This window comes from Xylocopa sonorina, chromosome 11 (assembly GCF_050948175.1).
Source record: "Xylocopa sonorina isolate GNS202 chromosome 11, iyXylSono1_principal, whole genome shotgun sequence".
NCBI lineage: Eukaryota > Metazoa > Arthropoda > Insecta > Hymenoptera > Apidae > Xylocopa > Xylocopa sonorina.
In genome coordinates this window covers 11,926,680-11,946,296 of record NC_135203.1, presented here as the reverse complement: position 1 = coordinate 11,946,296, position 19,617 = coordinate 11,926,680, and the positions used below count along the sequence as shown (strand labels likewise).

General features: G+C 42.7%; 3 protein-coding genes across 4 annotated transcripts; 2 read left to right on the top strand and 1 right to left on the bottom strand.

Moving 5' to 3' along the window:
- Positions 1-3,357: 3,357 nt before the first annotated feature.
- On the bottom strand, positions 3,358-7,754 carry LOC143428990 (Na(+)/H(+) exchange regulatory cofactor NHE-RF3). The gene is made up of 2 exons (XM_076904329.1): positions 7,304-7,754; positions 3,358-4,970 (listed from the first exon to the last, which is right to left on the bottom strand). The coding sequence occupies exons 1-2, from the start codon at positions 7,727-7,729 to the stop codon at positions 4,620-4,622; spliced, it is 777 nt and encodes a 258-aa protein (XP_076760444.1). The 5' UTR covers positions 7,730-7,754; the 3' UTR covers positions 3,358-4,619.
- Positions 7,755-9,320: 1,566 nt separating this feature from the next.
- Rip11 (Rab11 interacting protein) lies at positions 9,321-13,348 on the top strand. Its single transcript, XM_076904380.1, has 7 exons — positions 9,321-9,408; positions 10,750-10,788; positions 11,240-11,486; positions 11,554-11,932; positions 11,991-12,274; positions 12,385-12,835; positions 12,910-13,348. The coding sequence occupies exons 1-7, from the start codon at positions 9,378-9,380 to the stop codon at positions 13,084-13,086; spliced, it is 1,608 nt and encodes a 535-aa protein (XP_076760495.1). The 5' UTR covers positions 9,321-9,377; the 3' UTR covers positions 13,087-13,348.
- A 1,119-nt stretch (positions 13,349-14,467) lies between these two features.
- On the top strand, positions 14,468-16,820 carry LOC143429246 (dnaJ homolog subfamily C member 2). Of its 2 annotated transcripts, none has more exons than XM_076904769.1 (4): positions 14,468-14,716; positions 14,837-15,221; positions 15,282-16,386; positions 16,473-16,820. In XM_076904769.1, exons 1-4 carry the CDS (start codon positions 14,533-14,535, stop codon positions 16,521-16,523), a joined length of 1,725 nt encoding a protein of 574 aa, XP_076760884.1. In that variant the 5' UTR covers positions 14,468-14,532; the 3' UTR covers positions 16,524-16,820. The 2 variants fall into 2 exon arrangements, with proteins under 2 accessions (XP_076760884.1, XP_076760885.1); XM_076904770.1 differs by having other exon boundaries at positions 14,621-14,755.
- The last annotated feature ends 2,797 nt before the right edge of the window (positions 16,821-19,617 follow it).

The window sequence follows — 19,617 nt, the reverse complement described above, 5'->3', positions numbered from 1 at the left end:
ATAAAATCAACGGTAGTAGCGATCGCCTTGAAATGCCACGATCGTGCGTAGCATTTTTATACCCAGTTATAAAGTAAATTTGCAAAAACGAAACAGGGAAAAGAGGAGTGTGAAAACAGTGTGAAAACAGTGTGAAAACAGTGTGAAAACAGTGTGAAAACTCACCAGCGAAGAGAGAAATGTTTAAATTTTGATCGATGGCGTCACGGTCGTTCCTACTGCAACTCTTCGGTCAGCTTCGGCAAATAAACTTTGCTTCCTTTAGCCAGCCCAACCGAAAACTATCGAAAGAATCGAGTTCCCGAAATTCATTTTTACGCGCGCGAAGATGATAAACCTGGAGATCGAAACTCTGCGATCCTCCATTTCTTGCCTCTCTATTCTTAGGCTACTAAACTCCCACGCGGTTACTCAATACCGTAGACACCTACATATTATTTACCAGTGCTCTGCATCAATTGACAATCCTACAACAGGTTATAAATTTAATTTAATCCTCGCATTTGTATATGCCATCTTAGATGGATAAGTATCGTAGCCTCGGTCCCATTATTGTTATTTTCAATTTCAAGTAAGACTAATGAGTGTTTCAATGAGTGAGTGAGCATAATTTTACGTAAAGGCTATTGTTTCGGACTTGTGGATGCGACTGTCTGTTACTACGTCTTACTGACATAATCTGTCGCAATTTAATATTTATTGATAATGTCGAGAGCGCGAGAGTGGGAGAACCGACACGATATCGAGAGTAGACGAGACGATCGGCAAAATTCCAAAAAGCAGGCAATCCCCGATAATCTCGAAATAACGAGAACCTCATCCCTTCTCTCGCACGGCAGCGCAAAGACGCGCCACGCTTCATACTTCCGTCTTTCTCACACGAACGACGCTTTTATCGGTCCCTCTCCTTTTCACCCATGGCTGCACGACACTGTTATTTTTGGTCATGGCACGACAAGGAGAGCGCGATCTATCCGTGCGAACGAATGATCAAGATCAGGAATCAACGTGCAGAAAAGAGAAAGATCATAGAGAATTTAAGAGCAACAGATGTCACGGTGTACATACACGTACAGGTGAGCTTAAGAAAAGAAGAGAGGGAGAGAAAGGTAGGAAGGAAGCGCGAAAGAACGGGTAAGATGGAGAGACAAAGAGGGTAAACATCATCGTGGAAACGGTTAACGCTGTCGGCGTAACCTGAGAGCTTCTCAGACCCCGCAACCATATATGTCCGCCTCGCGCTCTCTCACTCACTCGCGGCACGCTTAATCCCGTTGTATTCTCTCACTTCCACTTATCGCTCAAACAATCTGCTTTTCCACTCTTTGTTCATATTCTTATTATACGTACTGCAAGGACCTCGACAGCGTTTACTTACCAATAATTCACTTTGTCCGTCTCTCGCAATCCACTTCAATCTTATGCATATTCAGGCTGGGTATATATTTCCCCTACACCGCCATATTCACGTTACCTGCCATTGCATCTTTTCAAACATAAAAGTGTTCCTGTAACGATTTTTTATTCACGATTAACTTGCAAACGAAAATATTAACAGAAACGCGTTACTACAAAATCAAACAAATCTCTGTTTAACGTTAACGGTTCATTAGCGATATAATAAAAAGTCTTAATCCACCCTCTTGGGTCTTCCGCGCATTGTTCATTAAATGCAGAATCGCGCGCAATGAAAGTCCTCTACTAATTATTCAAATAAAACTTAAGAGCATATCAACTCCTTCAATGTAATTATCGGTTTTGATTCTGACAATCATCAAATATGTACGTAGAACTCACCTAAGACCGCGCTCCACGTACTCTGGTCTGTCAACTAATACTACGAGATGAAATCCGCGGATCTGAAAACGTAAACACCTCAATAGCTACACTTATTTTAAATTTTAGTACAAGGTTTCATTGAAATATGATCCGTATCTCGTTACAAAATAGCATTAATTACTTTTTCGAGATATAGTGAGCACATTCCATACGACGCAACTAAATCTTTGATTTTTTTCAAATTTAGTACTACCGTTAACGTGACACTTTAAATTTATACCATTGACAAGGTTCGACATAGATCTGCCATCCAATTTTGTATGACTTTGGATAAATTAAAACGGTTACGTTGCTGGTGTAATACAATAATAGTACTAATAATACAATAATAGATATATTAATATATAATATAATAATAATTTAACGTAAATACAATCGAGATTATTTTAAACTATAAACTTTAATCTGCGCTTTGTAATTCTGACTAAAGAAGTAAAAGAGAGATTTACCTGCCATCTTATGGGACTTTGTGTTAAATCCAAATGAAATACCGATCGTATAAAGAACTATAGGTTTTGTTGTCCTCCTTTTATCATTCAGAGCGGAGAATTTAGGAATCACATTCAATAACGAAGCTACTAAAATTCCATTAAATTAATTTTGCGAATATTGTAGAATCGTCATGAATTACAAATTTGTGTTGGCGGGATGTACATTTCAATAGTTTTATTGCAATTTATTTTATATTTCCCGCTAAGAGAGAGAAAGATGCTATAAGAAAAAGTGTTCAAACTGCTCGCACATCGTTATCGACAGCGAAGTGAACTACTAAAAGAACTACCAGCGCCATCTCTTGGAGGACCGCTGAAACTGAACGGGCATTAGTTTCACTACTTTTCACAAAGACGGCGCCACTAGGAAGCTGAGTTCACTCGGTTACCTCTAAAGCGGAAAGTATAAAAGTGATGTCTGGGGATGTAAGTATACTCAAGCAAACAAGTATAATTAAACGAATTAGTTCAGAATAACAAAGTCTTTTTCGCAATAATTATACCATTATTCCTTTCTTTAGTCCTTTATTCAAAACATTTACGTATGTATATACAGTTCAAGAAATCGGTGCAATAGATCGATGCATAAGTGTTATTAATTTCAAATGATTACCTCTCCAACGTATCGCCAAATATACATGTATACGTGTGTAGCTTTTAAATTCGCCTGACGAATGTTGTGTTTGATTTCAGTAATAAAAGTACAATCGCGACTTGCCCTGAATGCGTTGGTATATATAGCGTTGCACCGACCTTGACGCATGGAGATCTAATATTTACAGGAACGAATATGCTTATGCACCGAATGTTGCAAAAATATTGCAAAGAAACGAAAAGAAGAAATATAACAAAAGAATTCACGCAATACATATTCGATGCAGAGCTTCAACCGTTGTCAATTTCAACGGATTTGAATATTTCCTCCTCGGATGAAACCACGATCGATCAATCGTTGTAGCACATTGTATCATCAATCGCAGATACGAATTTCAATACGCACAGAGACGCACAGAAGCATCATAAGAGGTATTCTTTTGTATACGTATAAAATTTATTCAAAAGGACAACAGCTTCAACGAAATGTGTATCGTAATTAAAACATAACAACTATCTTTTGTTGTACTTCGATTTAAATGATAGTCTTTGCTGAAGTTACAAAAAAAAAAAAAAAAAAACTTAATCTTATCGATTACATTTCAGATAACAGACGCATCGCATAAAATGTTATATCCAGAAATCGTATTTCGACCGTAAAATAGTGTCATACATAAATGATTGTTTTATGTGCACATTGCATCGTTCGCGTGCTATACGTGGTATGCAATCAATCTGAAGGTTACGTATTAAATGCAATATATTCACGTTCGATACTTAATTAAAATGTTTAGACAAAATTAAACGTCACGTTTCGAGTTTGCCCAACGTAATACTCTTGAAAATACAGAAAGATCCAACGACAAGCCCTTTTCTTTGTCGCGATAACAAAAAATATAATAATAATAATAATAATAATAATAATAATAATAATAATAATAATAATAATAATAATAATAAACTTAGATACACTTTGTATTACGTTTCCGCGTGTTTTACCAGACGGCATTTTAATATATCATGGCTAAAGAAATAGTCGGAAGGCGGAATGCATGTATGTAGGTACATATCGTGCGAAACAAAAAACAACAAGTAGTTTCCAAGTATTCGTGTAAGGTACGAGCGCGGCGTAAAAGGATCACGACGACGATAATTGAAGGTTGCACAACAGGTTGTCGTAATATTTAGCAATGTCGGGTTAGATAGTGGCAAAGTTTCCTGCGAGTCCTGTGACTCTTTCAATTCATAGTATACAGAGTTGGTTGGAATCTCCAACGAACGTGGAAACTCGCGCCGGTCTTCCCACTATTGTGTTTGTCACAGAAGTTTTTATCGGTTCCTTCTATCAGAGTTTCCCTCTCTGTGCATCGTAAATTGAAATAGTATTGTAGATACGTCCGAAAATTTGTTAAGGAATGAGAAAAATGATCGATGACGCGTAACGCGGAACGTCCTACACTTTCTCTCGCGTCGTCATGATCGTCCTTGGAGCGTGCAAGTCTCCGTTGCTAGCGGAACAACTATCCAGTCTACTGGAAGAAGAAACTTTGATCGTTCGAGCGATTTCGAGTTACACTTATACCGGAAATTAAGGAACAACGTTTTCGCTCGTTCTTCGTTCAATTTTTAACGAATCTCTGTTTTCGAAGGAAGCGACATGAGAAAGAGCACCGCGCAACATAGCCGACGAGACGGTTATAATTTTTGTACGATGTCAAACTTGTCCTTGAAGCCGATCGATTCCTTCTTCGGGTCGTACTTCTTCCGGGCAGCCAGCTGAGCCCTAAGTTCTTTCGCGCTCATCTTCAGATTCAGCCCCTGTCGCGGTTCGTTCCCGGCAACGCTACCGTTTCCGGTACCTTGCACATGCCCCATCGGTGCTGACTCGTTTCTAACGCTGTTCCCGTTCTCTCGAACAGCCTCCACGCGTTCGCTCTCGTTCGCGCTCTCGTTCTCGCCTCTCGTCGATGTTCTCGTCGCGCTTGCCGACACCGTGCTGCTCTCGCTGTGCGACGTGTCGTTCGAGCCGCTTGATTTCTGCGCGTTCTGAAAACAATCGTTACCTCTATACCTTCATATTTCACATACACGGCTACGTGGACATTACCGTCTAGAAAAAGGCAAAGAAAAAGGAAAAAAAAAAGAAAAAAAAAAGAAAGAAAGAGAGATACGAACGGTAGATGAAACTCTCGTCACGTATCAAGGTCGATGGTAACTGTGCCGCGCTACTTCTTCCTGAAATATGCGCTTCGAAGCAATCGAAGCAACAAAAGAGGACCGGACACCGACATCGAGAAAATGTTAACCCAATCTTTCCTAGCCGAAGATACTTGACGCAATTTGTTTTCACCGTAGAAAGTAAAAGAAATCAGTCGGTTCGTCGAAATGATCGATCGCGATGCTGCAACCGGCTAGAATACGTCGAACGCGTATGCGTGTACGCTAATTAATAATGCCATCGGTGAATAATACCAACAGAAGCAACAATCGCATGCAAAGATGGTGTTTATGCATCACGATGATGTAACCTATCCGTAAAAAACTTGGAGAATGTATGTCGCGGCATTGCTGCATCGTATCCTCAGTCTCGATTAATTCCAGCAACCACGAGGCCGTTAAGCGTACGCAATCGGTCGGAACCGTGTTTCGATCGAAAATTGCTACGATAGGTAGCAAAAAGGTATGTACGTACAATATCGATCAGTCGGTCGGTACGTAGCACGAGGCAACTGTGTCGGTCCGTTTTCGGTGGAGGGGATCCCCGTTATCTGCATACGCATTCAGCCTGGCATTTTGGCACGCTTTCTTCGAAAATCGTTTATAAAACGCGACACACGGAAAATCAAATAAGACCGGATAACGGACCACTTTAAACTTATTCGTCGCCGCGAGAGAATTTCGAACGGTACGGCAGAAATGATTCCCAACCGAAGATCGAACCGTCGCCTTTTTTTGCCCGTCCGGAATGAACTGTTTTCCCTCTCGTTCGCACGCCTCGCACACGCTACACGATTGTTGCTCGATTGCGTAATAGAAGAAAGGACACAGGAAGTTGATCGGTCCGTGTAGGGTGGTGGCGATTAGCAAGTACCTTAACTGTAACTTTATTCGTAAAGAGGAACGAAACATTCATGGAGACGCATACACATACGCGTATGCACGTGCGTCTTCGATTACGTAGCAGCACGGAACAACACGGATTTTACGTAACTTTACGGTGAAAAAAATGAGCGGAAATCCGGTGAACGAATCCTTTCGATCCTGAGATCGGACGAGCGTATCGCGAAAGGACGATCGAACGCGCGGATCCCATTAAGACAAATTAAGGCCAGTGACGTGTGTTATTTTGTTAAGCAGCAACTTCCCTCGATTAACCTCGTAATTGTTACATCCGAGATTACCTCCGGTGAGATGGTATCTAATAAGAACAAAGTCTCGATTCTATCGATAATCTTTGAAGAAAAGTTTATCCTTCTAGTAAGTTCGGCCATTCGTTTGTTAAGAAAACTAATCACCATTTATTACCCCGTGATCTCGCGATATTGTTCTCTACATGCCTTATCGCCTGCAATTACGAACGAAACGTATGAGTCACTCGATGGTCACGTATACGCGCACCTTCGATCAACGAATCGCGAGGAAAATCCAAAAGAGGAGAATGGGTTTTTCTAATAACTTGCTGAGACAAACGTACGATTCTCTTCGAGGAAACGAGATTGTACACGTTTCTGGAAAAAATTCCCAAGTGTTTGAAACAAGAGGTAAGAATGAACAGTGAGGTTGCGATAATGGTATCGACCCTACTATACGCGTTATCGTTCGCCGACATTTCACCGGAAAGCAACAAACGGACGGATACATATGATACAGCAATTGCGGTATCGCAGCAGCTATTCCAACATTTCTTCGCGACATGCGTAATAAATACGTCGATTCTTTTTCTCAGATCCATAAGAACGAATCGAAATCGAAACTCTCCGTCCTTACTGGCCAACTTGAGTAAACACAGATGTCTGAGCATTGTAACGCGATGAGACACGCGCTTATCTTGAAATACCTAAAAAAAAAGAACGATCACTTTGCTTCGTTCGAGAAACAACGCTGCGACACGCGTTGATAAGAGCTGCATATTACACGCCAAGGTTATTTAGAAAATGAAAATCCATCTCGACGCCAGACGCGGATGACTCAGACAGGTAAATCAATTGTACAAGGAAAAACATGCCAATTCTTAGCTAGATTACGTAATTGAACATACATCGATTAGCAGTTGGTAAGAAAAAAAAAAAAGAAGGGAAAAAAGAGGCAATGCGTATATCGAAGCGAAGCAACAGGTGGATGCAAGTCGGAGAGCTTAGGTTAGAATGAAATTTAGGTACCTCGTCGGTGGAAAGATTGCTGCCGTTTAGCTCGTCCTGCTCGACACTATTTGGATTCTTCTCCGGAGTCTTGTTCACCTTGACGTGCGCCATGGTGCCCTTGATAACGATGTTGTTGGCCCTGAAATATTCGTCGGCTTCTTGGTCGACCACCAGAAGCTTCGTCTCATTGGGGAAGGCCTTTATACGTTCGACAACCTGCTTATGAGTCTCGTTGGCTATGTTGATCTCGTTAACCTCGACGATTCGGTCACCTTGTCGCAAACCAGCGGCCTGGCTAGGGGAACCATCGTCCACCTTCCCGATGAATTGGCTATTTTTACTCTTTTCCGCGTGCAAATTAAATCCGTAGCCGTCAAAATCGTCCCACTTGACGATGTGACAAAGTCGTGCACAGGGGATCTTATCGTCCTTTAAGGAAGACATGTCGCGCACAGAATGAAATGGAAAGCGAATTCAGCGAAACGATAACCGTTCAGATAACCGGTAAATAACGCGATAGGCGAATCGGTGGGCGAGGATTTTCTCTGGAGAATCGAGGATCGAGGCGCGGCCTTACGGTTTGTCCGTACCTCATACGGATTTTTCTCTTCGACTGCCGCGAGCTGATTATTCCGTCGTCGATCGAACTGAATCGATCGCTGCGTACTTACATATGTACCAGCGTGGGGAATCCGAAACTTAAAGCTCGGTTCACGCGTACACGGAATCACGTGCACCGATAATCACGATCGAAGAGTCACCTACTCGAATCTTTCGAAACGAATGCTCTAACGTTCTTCGTCACGGCCAACGGGGAATCCGTACGAGAGACTAGCGATCGAACGCGCGACTAAGAGTGACTAGAAAAACGGAAAGAAAAATACCGATCGAGAGAAGGGAGACAAGGAGAACGAAAGGTGAACGCAGCACGCCGATCGCGGTAACGTAGTAAGGTAGCTCGGTGCTTCTGATCTTACTTGCACGGTAACTAATGTAGCACCACCTATCGGTCGATTAACCAGATCCATCATTGAAACGTCGCGTAAACATTTTTCGAATTTCACCTGTTGCCTTACTCGGACACTACACAACTCAATTTCCATTAATTTTTGTCACACTCACTTTTACCAGTGAGTTAGGAAATTTACCAGGCCTGTTTGTTTATTAAAGCGGATATATCTTATCGGAATAACGATAACATTTTGCATTTAACATTTTAATTAACTTCCAAATAAGCCTCGTACATTTTTCTAACCAATTAAATTTCATCAAACTACGTATATTATTAATTAAAATCTCTATCCGTAAAATGGTAGACGCATGAAATCATCGTTATATGCCATTATGTAATCGAACAATCGTTAGAATAGCGATACATACAACGAAGAATCGCAGGTGCATAAAATGCCACGTAGAAAAGGGGCAAGTCGTGCGATAACAAATCTCTGACGAATTCGTGATAAACTGGATGTAAGATGCATCGATCGACGAACATTTGATTCAAACTTTTTTCCTATGTAATTTTCCGCTTGGCTATTCGATTATCTTCGTATTTTACCGATGACGAATTGCGACGATTGTACGCTACGTGTACACGTCTTGGGTACGTCTTCGCAAATCGTATATGCATATCGTTCGGAACGACAAACGTTGATTTTTCTAAAGAAAAATTGAAAGAGAAAGAAAAAGAACAGAAACAGATATAACGAATAGTCGGTTATATTCGATATTTAATCGAAAATCGAATGTAGAACGGGGCTACGAATGGGTACCGTCCGATCCTGAAGCGTGAGGAGCGTGATGGATGCGCGAAACAGAATGCGCACTGGTCACCGTAATGGTGTGCGATGCGCGAAGCGGACGTAGCGGTTGTTCGAACACGAGTCAAGGGTATAGCTGTCGTTGATATATCGCGGCGTGTTCAGTTTGTTGTGGCGTGGTTCGTTTACGCGACCAGGCGGTGCAGTGATTATCGAAAAGCGTAATGCGTCGCGCTAGCGATTGTTAGACGGATCGGTTGATCGTTCAACGAACGACAGATGAATATTGTTGACGTAAACCAAAGGTAGTAACATAACCAGAATCGAACATAATGTGGAGTCCGACGCACGTTCAAGTGACAGGTAGGCGTAAAGCCAGTTGGAAGTTAATTTAGTTGGTAAATAGGTGGTTCGCGTCGAGACAGATGTACCGTAAACCAATTATGCACTGCTTACGCGTAAGCTAGGTTACGTATCCCTAGTTCGATATAGCTGATCGAAACCGTGCGATCTCGTTATTGGATATCGTATTTCCACTGAACTAGATTGCTCGCATTTCTGTGGAATGCGACGGTTCTTAGCGTCGTGCGATAATTTAAGGAGTACGATGTTTTTAAGTGGTTGATACGGATGGAGTAACGGCGAGTTAATTTCTGTTACGAAGTTGACTGCGAGTTTTCGTCCGCAAAAGGTTGGGAGAAGCGAGCGAGTTATCGAAGGAAATTTTAATCGCGTTCAAGTGCAGCCTCGCGTAACGCGATTGGCGGATTGGGAAGAGGCGGTGAAAACTCGAATACCTTAAAAAACACGATTGCTCCTTTATTTCATTATTTTCACGCGTTTTTGCGTGAAACCGTCTAATCGAATTATTTTTATCGAATTACTGGCAAACGATAGAACGTCCACGCTTTAGTTTACAAGCTTTTAAACGCTTTCATTTCGATGCAAAATAGGTAGAGTGTGAAAGCATATGTAGTAGCAGCAGCTGTCCCCATTTTCAATCGTACATCCACCAAGTCCTCTGCCCAGGATCGTAATTCTGTCCACCAGTACCCTGCCGATCTCGCTTTTACAGACACTAGAGATGGTTAAACTCCGGGGAGAAAGAAAGAAAAAAGAAAATGAAATGAATTTGTTTCCAATTAAATTCAGCCGCGAAGAATAATAATCGGGATCTCGAACCGTTAAGAATGCTCCCTTCCGAGTAAAAACGGTATTCGGGTGCAACTCCGGTGAATGGTTCAGCTGTTCTAAGCGAGTCGTGGAAGAATGCAACGAGAGAGTTGATTTTCCCATCCGCTTGGCTTTGTTCGACGGGGAAAAGTTCTCCGTAGTAAGGTAGAAAATTCTGTTTCACGACACGTTGTCGAATAATCTAGCAGCAACGAAGGAAAATACATGAAATACAGAGGGAAAAAGGCGGTACGCCGCAGCCGCAGAATTCCTTTCCGGCGTAACGTTTCAGCGTAAAAAAATATACGGTAAAAGCAAAGTTTCGCGATAAGAATGCAAAAGGATAATAGACGGGTGCCCCGATCCATTCACGCTTTTACCGTGGATAGGAACCTTGCCAACCGTGACGTCTTTCTTTTTTCTTTTCTTAAATAAACACGTATAATACCTATCTACGAATGTATGTATCACGATATTTCTGTTTGCTTCGAATGGTTTAAGCGTCTAATAAAATTGTTTCTTTGTTTACAGTTCAAAGAGCGAAGAACTTGTTGACCAAAGGCAAACACAGTAAGTATTCAGCTAGGTGGCACGATGTCCAGGTGTTGTAGGTCGAGCGAACAGAATTAGCCGGGGTCGATACGCTTTTGTTGCGTCGAAGCGCGTCTAATTTGAAAACAAGTGGAAAAAGGAAATTTTGTTGACGTTGCGTCACTCTAGAGCCGTGATCGAATCGAATTTCGTAAAGCTCCCATCCATCCATCTATCTATCTATCTATCTATCTATCTATCTATACGCGGGTGCATCGAAATATTCTTCCAGTTTATTTGAATATAATCGGGTATCCAGCCGACGAGCGAGCAATTAACACTGTCTGAGAGCAGGAGAGGAGAATCACGCGAGTGTAATTTATGCGGGCAATAAGTAGACAATGGACGAAGTCACCTCCGTTACGTAGCTTGTTACTAATCCTTGACCACCTCCGCCCACGTTTAAAAACGATTCAATCTAATAACGCAGAGACCAACGACTGTTTCGTGACGATCGCGCTCGGAAAGGAAAAATATCAAACGTCCGTAAAGGAGAAAGCTTCGAGGGACGTGGAATGGCACGAGGAATGCGAATTACTTATCCCGGAGCAGGGGAACACCGCGGAAATAGTCCTCACGGCCTTGCATCGGAACTTTTTGGGTGTCGACGAGTTCCTTGGCACCGTCTCGATACCCCTCTCGAGTTTCGACGTCTACGAGCGACCGAGGAACAGATGGTAATTCAACTGATCACCGGTTTTCGATAATTAAAAGGTTTTGTTCGAGGTACGTAATCACTCGTAGGTACACCCTTGGGAGCAAGCCAGGCAAGGAGAATACGAAGGAGAGAGGCGAGCTCGAAGTAAAGATAGGTTTCATCGTAAAAGCTGGCAGTCTAACCGATTTGAGCCACAAGGAACGGCACAAAAGCTCCCTCGGTCAGTTATCGACGGCCGCTCATGCGATCGGTGGAAGTTTACTCAGCATAAGTAGTTTCGAGAAGCGTAAAGGTTTGAAAAAATTGGCAAAGTCGATTGGAAATCGCGTGAAAGGGAAGAGTAAGCATAACCTGGAGAAAAGGGATGACTTGGACGAAAGAGAGGAGTACAAGTTTAGGACTACCCGGCAGGAACCTGGCGAGGCTGATCCCGGTGTCATTAGCGAGGACGAGGACGAATTTACGGTAATAAGGAAAGCTGTAGCAAAAGGGATAATCAATTAAAAATCGATGGGTATTTCAGTTCGACGATCTATCCCATAAGAGTTCGGCATCGTCTCTAAACGTTCCCGTGGTTGGAGGCAAGAGTAACAGCGTGGGTTCGGTAGCCTCGAGCATTTCCTCTGTCAATAATTTCGAGGTGACACCGCAACATCCTCCACCGGCTCCGATTAGCACAGCTCCTAGCAAACCGCCACGATTCGCGATGAGCTTTTCCACCACATCCCTGTCCAAGGTGGATAATATCAAGGAAGACGAATGGGGTCTAAAGCTTTACGGTAAACAAATTAATAACAATGTTAAAAGGTGAATAGAAGTTTTTTCTCACGCGAACCGCAGCCTGTGTTGGCCTTAGCGGAAAAAAGCTCTGTTACTCGGAAACTCTGCGATTCTGTTTTTGTTATTGCGATGCTTAGGTGGGAAAGTAAACCAAGCCCGAAAATTGTGATAGACGAGCCAAAGGATGAATATCAGGACGCGTCACCGATTAGTTCGCCTTCTTCGACTTTGAAACGTCAGGAAGCACCGCAGCTTCCGAGTCCTGCGCCGCGAGAGATTTTGCAAGCAAAAAATAAACTCGAGGAGAAATTAATTAATTCGTCTAAAGAGAAGAACGCGAAAGAAGAGAAATTCAGGGAGAAAAAGGAAGACAAGTACGGGTGCTGGAGTCCCAAAGACGAGAAACATTACAGGAAGGAGAAGAAAAAGGAAAAGGAGAATAAATTTAAGGATTTCAACGATGATAATAATCTGTCTTCAGAAAGAATTATCATCGGAGGTGAAGATGCGATTAATAAATCTACGGGGACGGTAAAGAGTCATCTGCCGCACGAAGTTTTGGCTCAGTTCGAAGGGAAATCGAGAGAGGTAATCAAGCTCGTGAAAATCTGTTCGGTTAAATAAACTATGGAATGTGTAACGTTGAATTTTGTTGAATACAGGACCTCATAGAGTTGACGCTACAGCTACAAGCGGAAGTAACGGAAAAAAAGAAACGTTTAACCGATTTGGAGGATTACATAGACGCGCTGTTGTTGCGCGTGATTGAATGCTCACCGCGTTTACTGCAGAACCCATACAAATCACAGAGACGCTTATCATCGCCTGGACATCAGTAGACAATTGAACGTTTTTCCGTTCTGTTAACGTTGACAATCCGGTTCATTACATTGTTCGGAATAATTAGTGATAATCGCCTAGCTCTCCGTCTCCTTTTCAGTACCGATCGTTTTACCTATATTTGACTGCAACTATGTTATAATAAACGCGCTTTAATTTATTTATAATTAACAGTTATAACTCTTAAGTAACATTGCACGTATAATTCTGTAATGATGTTGCTTTTTATCTAGGTACGTGTGTTTCAAAGGGCAAAAATAATGCGCGGTGTTTGTGCCAATCGTTGTTAAATTGAGGAAAAAATGCAAATACTCCCCTAGTCTTCCTAAAAGAAACGATTGTTCATCCAAAAAGCTGGTATTTCCGTCCAAAGTACGACCCCAACACCGATATACACAGTTACAAAAAATATATATAGTATTTATATTTTTAAATATTTATGTAAGAGAAATCTTTGCAAAATATATATATATATATATATAAAATATTTTCCTAAATATATTTGATAAAAAAGAAGTAAATTACTTTTATGTGATGTAATTACCCGTACCAAATATATATTTATTACTTGTAAACTCATCGAAGAACCTTCGAACCGATCCTAAATAGTAGAGGTTCCCGCCTGACATGTGGCGCCATCTCTCAGAGAAACGACGAAACTACACGTCGACTGGTTTGCGGCGTTTCCGCGGAGATGGCGCCAACAGCGCTGTAAAGCCGGGATCGGTGGCGCCATTTCTCGGAGAAACGATGAAACTAAACGGCGCCGATTAGTTTGCGGCGTTTCCACAGAGACGGCGCCACGATCTACCAAACTGATCGGTAGACCGATTAACAGTAGTGGTTTTTAATGCGTGTGGGATCTCGCGAACGTGGGTTTCGTTTCCAGTGGATATCCTTTATTTCGAATAGACATTTCGTACTAAAAATAAACAGATTTCGTTACACATACCGTTCCACGGGATAAATATCTATACGCGGTTAATGTTTATCGATTGTATAGTCGTACTTTATTCGAAGTAACCTCTTCGTTTCGTAGATAGAGATAGAGATGTTCACGTTTGGAATACGATAGCTCGCGTTTACTCTGGTTACATTTTTTCTGAGAGAATAGCGGGTATTTTGCTTAAACAACAGGAGCTTACATAGAGAGCGATGAACGATAGAAACGAGAAGAGTAAGTTTCTATACCCACTAATATTTCTTTGTTGACACCGGAACAGCCGCTAGAGGTTAGATCTCTGATTTAAAATCGAAAGAATTTTCCAACGGATAAGTTTTGCGGATGACGTGCAATCGGAAGTGTCATTCCGAGTGGAGTTACTGCTGTACTTGGAAGAGGATATTAAACTTAGGCGGATGAAATTTGATTCGCAGGTACGGCAGGTCCTTTAGTCTTGTATTCGACTGCGCAGGCATGGGCAGCGCAATTCCATCGGAGTCTGATGGCTACCGGCAGGGTGTCGGAGTCGTCGGACGAGGAAGATTTGTCACAGTACCAATTCGAAGACGACCTGGTTTACCTGAGGTCGTTGGACCCGAAGGAGTGGAAAGAGCAAGATCATTACGCGGTGTTGGGGTTGAAAAAGCTCAGACACAAAGCGACGGAAGATATTATAAAAAGGGCTTGTACGTAGAGAAAGTTCAAAGTATACTCTGTAAGGGAATGTAGGTGTTATATCGTTGGATGTCTTGCCTGTGGCGCGATGATTAACGCGGTTCAGGAGTATTTTAATGCGTGCGTTACAGATAAGCAGAAAATTCTAAAGCACCATCCGGATAAGCGTAAGGCCATGGGAGAGGAGATTCGACCCGACGACGATTATTTCACCTGCATAACACGAGCCTGGGAAATTTTGGGGAACTCTACCAAACGGCGAAGCTACGACAGCGTCGACCCGTATTTCAGCGACGACCTGCCGGACGAGAGAGACTGTAAAAATAATTTTTACGCGGTTATGGGGAAAGCGTTCAGAGAGAATGCTAGGTGGTCGACGAAAAAGCCGGTGCCGCGCTTGGGCGGACCGGAGACACCGAGGGATAAAGTAGAAAAGTTCTACTCGTTCTGGTACGATTTTGACTCGTGGCGCGAGTACTCTTATCTGGACGAGGAGGATAAAGAGAGCGGTCAAGAGTAAGTAGCGAAATCTTCCGTTTTCTTTCACGTGGTGAATCGACTAATTACTTTACACAGCCGAGATATGCGGAAGTGGATCGAGAAAAAGAACAAAGCAGCCCGGGCGAAACGAAAGAAGGAGGAAATGGCGCGTATACGGAGCCTGGTTGATATGGCGTACAATACGGATCCTAGGATTAAGAAATTCCAACAAGAGGATAAGGATAAGAAAACAGCGGCGAAAAAAGCGAAACAGGAAGCGGCAAAGGCGAGGCAGCAAGAGGAGGAGAGAATAGCTAGGAACGCGGCAGAGAAGGAGAGGGTAGAAAGGGAGAAACGGGAGGTCGAGGAGAAAGCAAAACTGGATGCGCTTAAGCAGGAGAGGGAGGCGCAGAAGAAGGCGCTTCGCAAAGAGAGGAGAGCGTTGAGAGATTTTTGTAAAGCTAACAATTACTTTGCTGAAAATTCGGAGGAAAGTATCAGGCATATGGAGAGCGTCGAGAAGATTTGCGAGCTTTTCAAACTGATCCAGTTGGAGGAGGCGATGAAGAAGTTACAAGCCGAGGGTAGAACCGCGTTCCTCGGCATAGTCGAAGAAACCGAGAAGAAGATAGAGGCCGAACGCAGAGCCGGCTTTATCTCGACCGATATGCGAAATACGCCGGAGAAACAAGTGAAATCTTACACGGCTCCGTGGAGCGAGAACGATCTACAACTTTTGATCAAAGCGGTGAATTTATTCCCAGCGGGAACTAATCAACGATGGGAAGTAGTCGCGAATTTTATCAATCAGCACAGCGGATCTTCTACCGGCGTTACCCGCGATGCGAAGGAGGTACTCGCGAAAGCTAAAGATCTGCAATCGACCGATTTCAGCAAGTCCAGTCTAAAGGAGCAGGCGAACAAGAAAGCTTTCGATAACTTTATCGCCGAGAAGAAGACCAAGGAATCGGTCGAGGACCGAATGCCAGCCGTCACCGAACGTTTGGACCATCCTATTTTGAACGGTGTTGCCTCGGAGCAAAAGGATTCCAAGAAAGAATCGCAACCGTGGACCCCAGCGGAGCAGAAACTTTTGGAACAAGCCTTAAAAACATACCCGACCAGCGTGCCTGATAGATGGGATCAGATAGCGGGATGTATTCCAACTAGAACGAAAAAAGAATGCATGAGGAGGTATAAGGTACGTTTCCCCGCTCTATCCTATATGTTTCTTCTTATTTTATTTTTTTCCTTGGACGCCAACTGATTTACGATATCGTATTACAGGAGCTGGTAGAACTTGTCAAAGCGAAAAAGGCGGCGCAAGTGATGAAATAATATTAGTCTGTCGTTGATATGAAAATACTTTTTAACTTATTAAATTCGAATACATAAAGAAATTCACGAATAAGCCCGGGTAGAGAAACGTTGATCGAGTTGCTTCGAGGACGGATGAATTTTTAGCTTTCATCGAACGCCAGCCACACTGTATATACCTGTGCCTTGCTTTAGTTTGTACGCGCACAGTTTGCAACGGTTCTAGGAATTTACCGCTAGTTATGCGCAAGGGAAAAAGCGATTGCTGCACCTACCGATGGATGTACATTTGTCGCAATCGTTTACTGCATGGAAAATCATGGTCTCGTGGTTCCTGAAAATGAATCCTTTTCTTTTCCATTTTGCAATCGTGCGATCGAAATGTCCTGTAAGTACTGTAACATACGATACCAGAGAGCAATCGCAGTTTAGATCGAGGCGTACACACCGTTTATAAATAAAGAGAAATTTCGAGAACGCGCGTCAGTCAACTCGATTTCCACTCGATGACCAGTACAGAACCAGTACAGAACCAGAGCCAGAAGATGTTTGAAATCCTTATATTTTTAATTTGACACATTTTTGACAACATTAACAACAACAATTTTGTTCCTTTTTTTCTTTTTTTACTCGGCGAATACTGTCCATGCAGTTTCCTCGTCGTTCCCGTCAGTCTCGTTAGCACGACGATATCGCTAAACCATGCGCACGTGTGCAGCATTCGATCGCCTCGACGCGGTCAGAATCTTTTAGAATTTGCTTCGAGTAAACGAGGCGACAGGTTCGTCGCGAGTGAATAATAAAACGTGTAAAGGTCAATTTCCGATTTTTCGTATGCTTCCGATACTTTGTTGGAAAGAAATTTAAAGAACATGAGGCAAATAACGTTCAACGATCGAGGAGGTGGTTGCTCGTTCGTCTCGTACTTGTACTACATACTGTTATAAACCTCAAAGTGTCTCTGTTTAACTTGTTGGGCTGGAACGCAAATGTCGCATTTGATTTCTAACAATAATTTATCTTAGGTGCAGAAGGAAACGTTCGCAAGTGTTCGCACCTGTTCCGTTTTTCATCGTCTTCGTCTCGTCTCGTCTCAATCTCAAGATACGAGCTGTTTTGTAACGTGCGATAGAAATGAACGATATTTCAAATTGTGCCTTGAAATTGCATTATAATTCGTGCATACATGTTCCATTCCGACGAAGTGATGGGGAAACTTTTCAAAGGACGATCAATTATTGGCATTCAGGTAAATACCTAAATGTAATGTCGACCGTTTCTAGGATATCAGTGTAACAACGATGCATTCATAATTTATTCGTCGTTTCCCTACAAATGATCGATACGAGAGTTGTAGGTAGGGAAAGAAAAGTGGGAAGCGGAAGAAGAGGAGCGGAAATCGAAAAGAAAAGACGGCAGTACATCGTGTGCGTGTCCGTTGGTTGTGCATCTTAAAAGTTGCGGATCTTAACTCTGTAAAATCTCAAACAGACTAACAAGAGTCGCGTAATTCTCTCGATCAGGATACACAGGTAATATATCGCCCGGTCTGGTACGGGGAGAAGTTTCTCGCTTCTCCCTCGACTCGACTCGAATCGAAACGTTTACGAACGGATCATCGATTACGATCGGATCAATGTAAAAATTACAGACAATTCGATCGGTCTAATATAAAAACGTCCAAATAATACCGTTACGTAGACGACACTCGTGTTATGGCAAATTTAAACATGATAGAGATTCGCCGGGCTTGAGTGGAATTAATAACACGTTCCGTTGAGTTCCGTTCGATCGATTCCCGCTGTTATTAATCACGTTTAATTAATCGTATTGTGCGTATCGTGCGTATATCAATGGGGGTATCGTAACGTAACTGTATCATTGGTGTTGAACGATCGTCACCGGTCCGATTGGGTCGTCGAATTCTCTCTCGAACGTTTCTAGTTTTAACGAACAGATACATATTCTCTAAATACTTAGGTAACGAACAAGTGAGAAGGATGATCGGTTTCGGTGGGATACGAGGAGAGAGGAAACGAAAGTGGTGAATAGTTTGGGTAGGCGATTTAAATGGGCTAATGGAGAGCAGTTTTATCGAAGGAGCGGCGCATCGGGCGCGCGTTGGAAAAAACGCGGATGATAACGTTAGCGTATCTTGTTACGAGCACGATAGGATGATAGAATGTTCGAATACGTTTGAAAGCAAACGGTTGCGAGTAGCGTGTGTGAGTGCCAGCGAAAGCGCGTGGAACCGATCGATCGCGGATCGCGGATCGCGGATCGAGTGGAGTTTTTGAGTGTTCGAGGGAGCGGTGTTCGGTAGGAAGGGCTAGCGAGACCGAAGAGAGTTTATTCGGTGGTCGGTGCGAGCATGTACGGATCGTCAGTCAGTCTGGTGACATAGAAAACGTTGGTCTCCTCCCTAAACGTTTGTCGTCTATATCGAAACGGTGATGTGAATCCGACACGTTACGATTTTAAAGGTAAGAGAACGCCTCTCCTCTACGCGTATATACTACGGATCGGTGTAAACGTCGCTTTACAACAGTATAAAAAGATCGCTATAGACAAATACATAATCGTTAAAAAGACGCTGGAAAAACGAATACGAAAGGTGTCGACTATGTATAATGCGAGCAGCATTTTCAGGACGATTGCTAATATCGCGCGCGACTCGTCTTCACGGATATATTATTGTACCGATAATCCGCATCCGGTTCGTGGATTCGAGAAAGCCGCGCGCGTTACTACACCGACTATGTGTGTCGGCTCCTCACACACACCACGTACCTATATATTTAAATACGTAATCCCTAGGAAAGTGTCCAAAGACGTCTCCGCCGATTTGTTCACCTCTGTTTGTCACCTTAAATAACATTTTTTAGTTTTTTTTCTTTTCTTTTGTTTTGTTTTGTTTTGTTTTGTTGGTTCCCTTGTTGAAACGAACGGCTCGCGGTAGCCGCGGCTCTCCGAACGTATTCTTTACGCCTTACAACGATGCATACCCCGTACGGTCTACGTCGTCTACTACGTGTTACGTACTTACTTACGTTTCTAAGAAGATCGGCGATCGATTTATTGAAAGTTAAAGAAAAGGAATACGCAGACGAGCTTG

What these genes read in the sequence shown, in the direction of transcription:
- Rip11 (XM_076904380.1), top strand. Translation starts at nt 9,378, where the DNA reads ATGTGGAGTCCGACGCACGTTCAAGTGACAG. An exon ending in GACGCACGTTCAAGTGACAG is followed by an intron (nt 9,409 to 10,749) that starts GTAGGCGTAAAG and finishes CTTTGTTTACAG; the next exon opens with TTCAAAGAGCGAAGAACTTG. An exon ending in GTTGACCAAAGGCAAACACA is followed by an intron (nt 10,789 to 11,239) that starts GTAAGTATTCAG and finishes CTAATAACGCAG; the next exon opens with AGACCAACGACTGTTTCGTG.
- LOC143428990 (XM_076904329.1), bottom strand. Translation starts at nt 7,729, where the DNA reads ATGTCTTCCTTAAAGGACGATAAGATCCCCTGTGCACGACTTTGTCAC. An exon ending in GCAATCTTTCCACCGACGAG is followed by an intron (nt 4,971 to 7,303) that starts GTACCTAAATTT and finishes GATTGTTTTCAG; the next exon opens with AACGCGCAGAAATCAAGCGG.
- LOC143429246 (XM_076904769.1), top strand. Translation starts at nt 14,533, where the DNA reads ATGGCTACCGGCAGGGTGTCGGAGTCGTCGGACGAGGAAGATTTGTCA. An exon ending in AGATATTATAAAAAGGGCTT is followed by an intron (nt 14,717 to 14,836) that starts GTACGTAGAGAA and finishes CGTGCGTTACAG; the next exon opens with ATAAGCAGAAAATTCTAAAG. An exon ending in GATAAAGAGAGCGGTCAAGA is followed by an intron (nt 15,222 to 15,281) that starts GTAAGTAGCGAA and finishes TACTTTACACAG; the next exon opens with CCGAGATATGCGGAAGTGGA.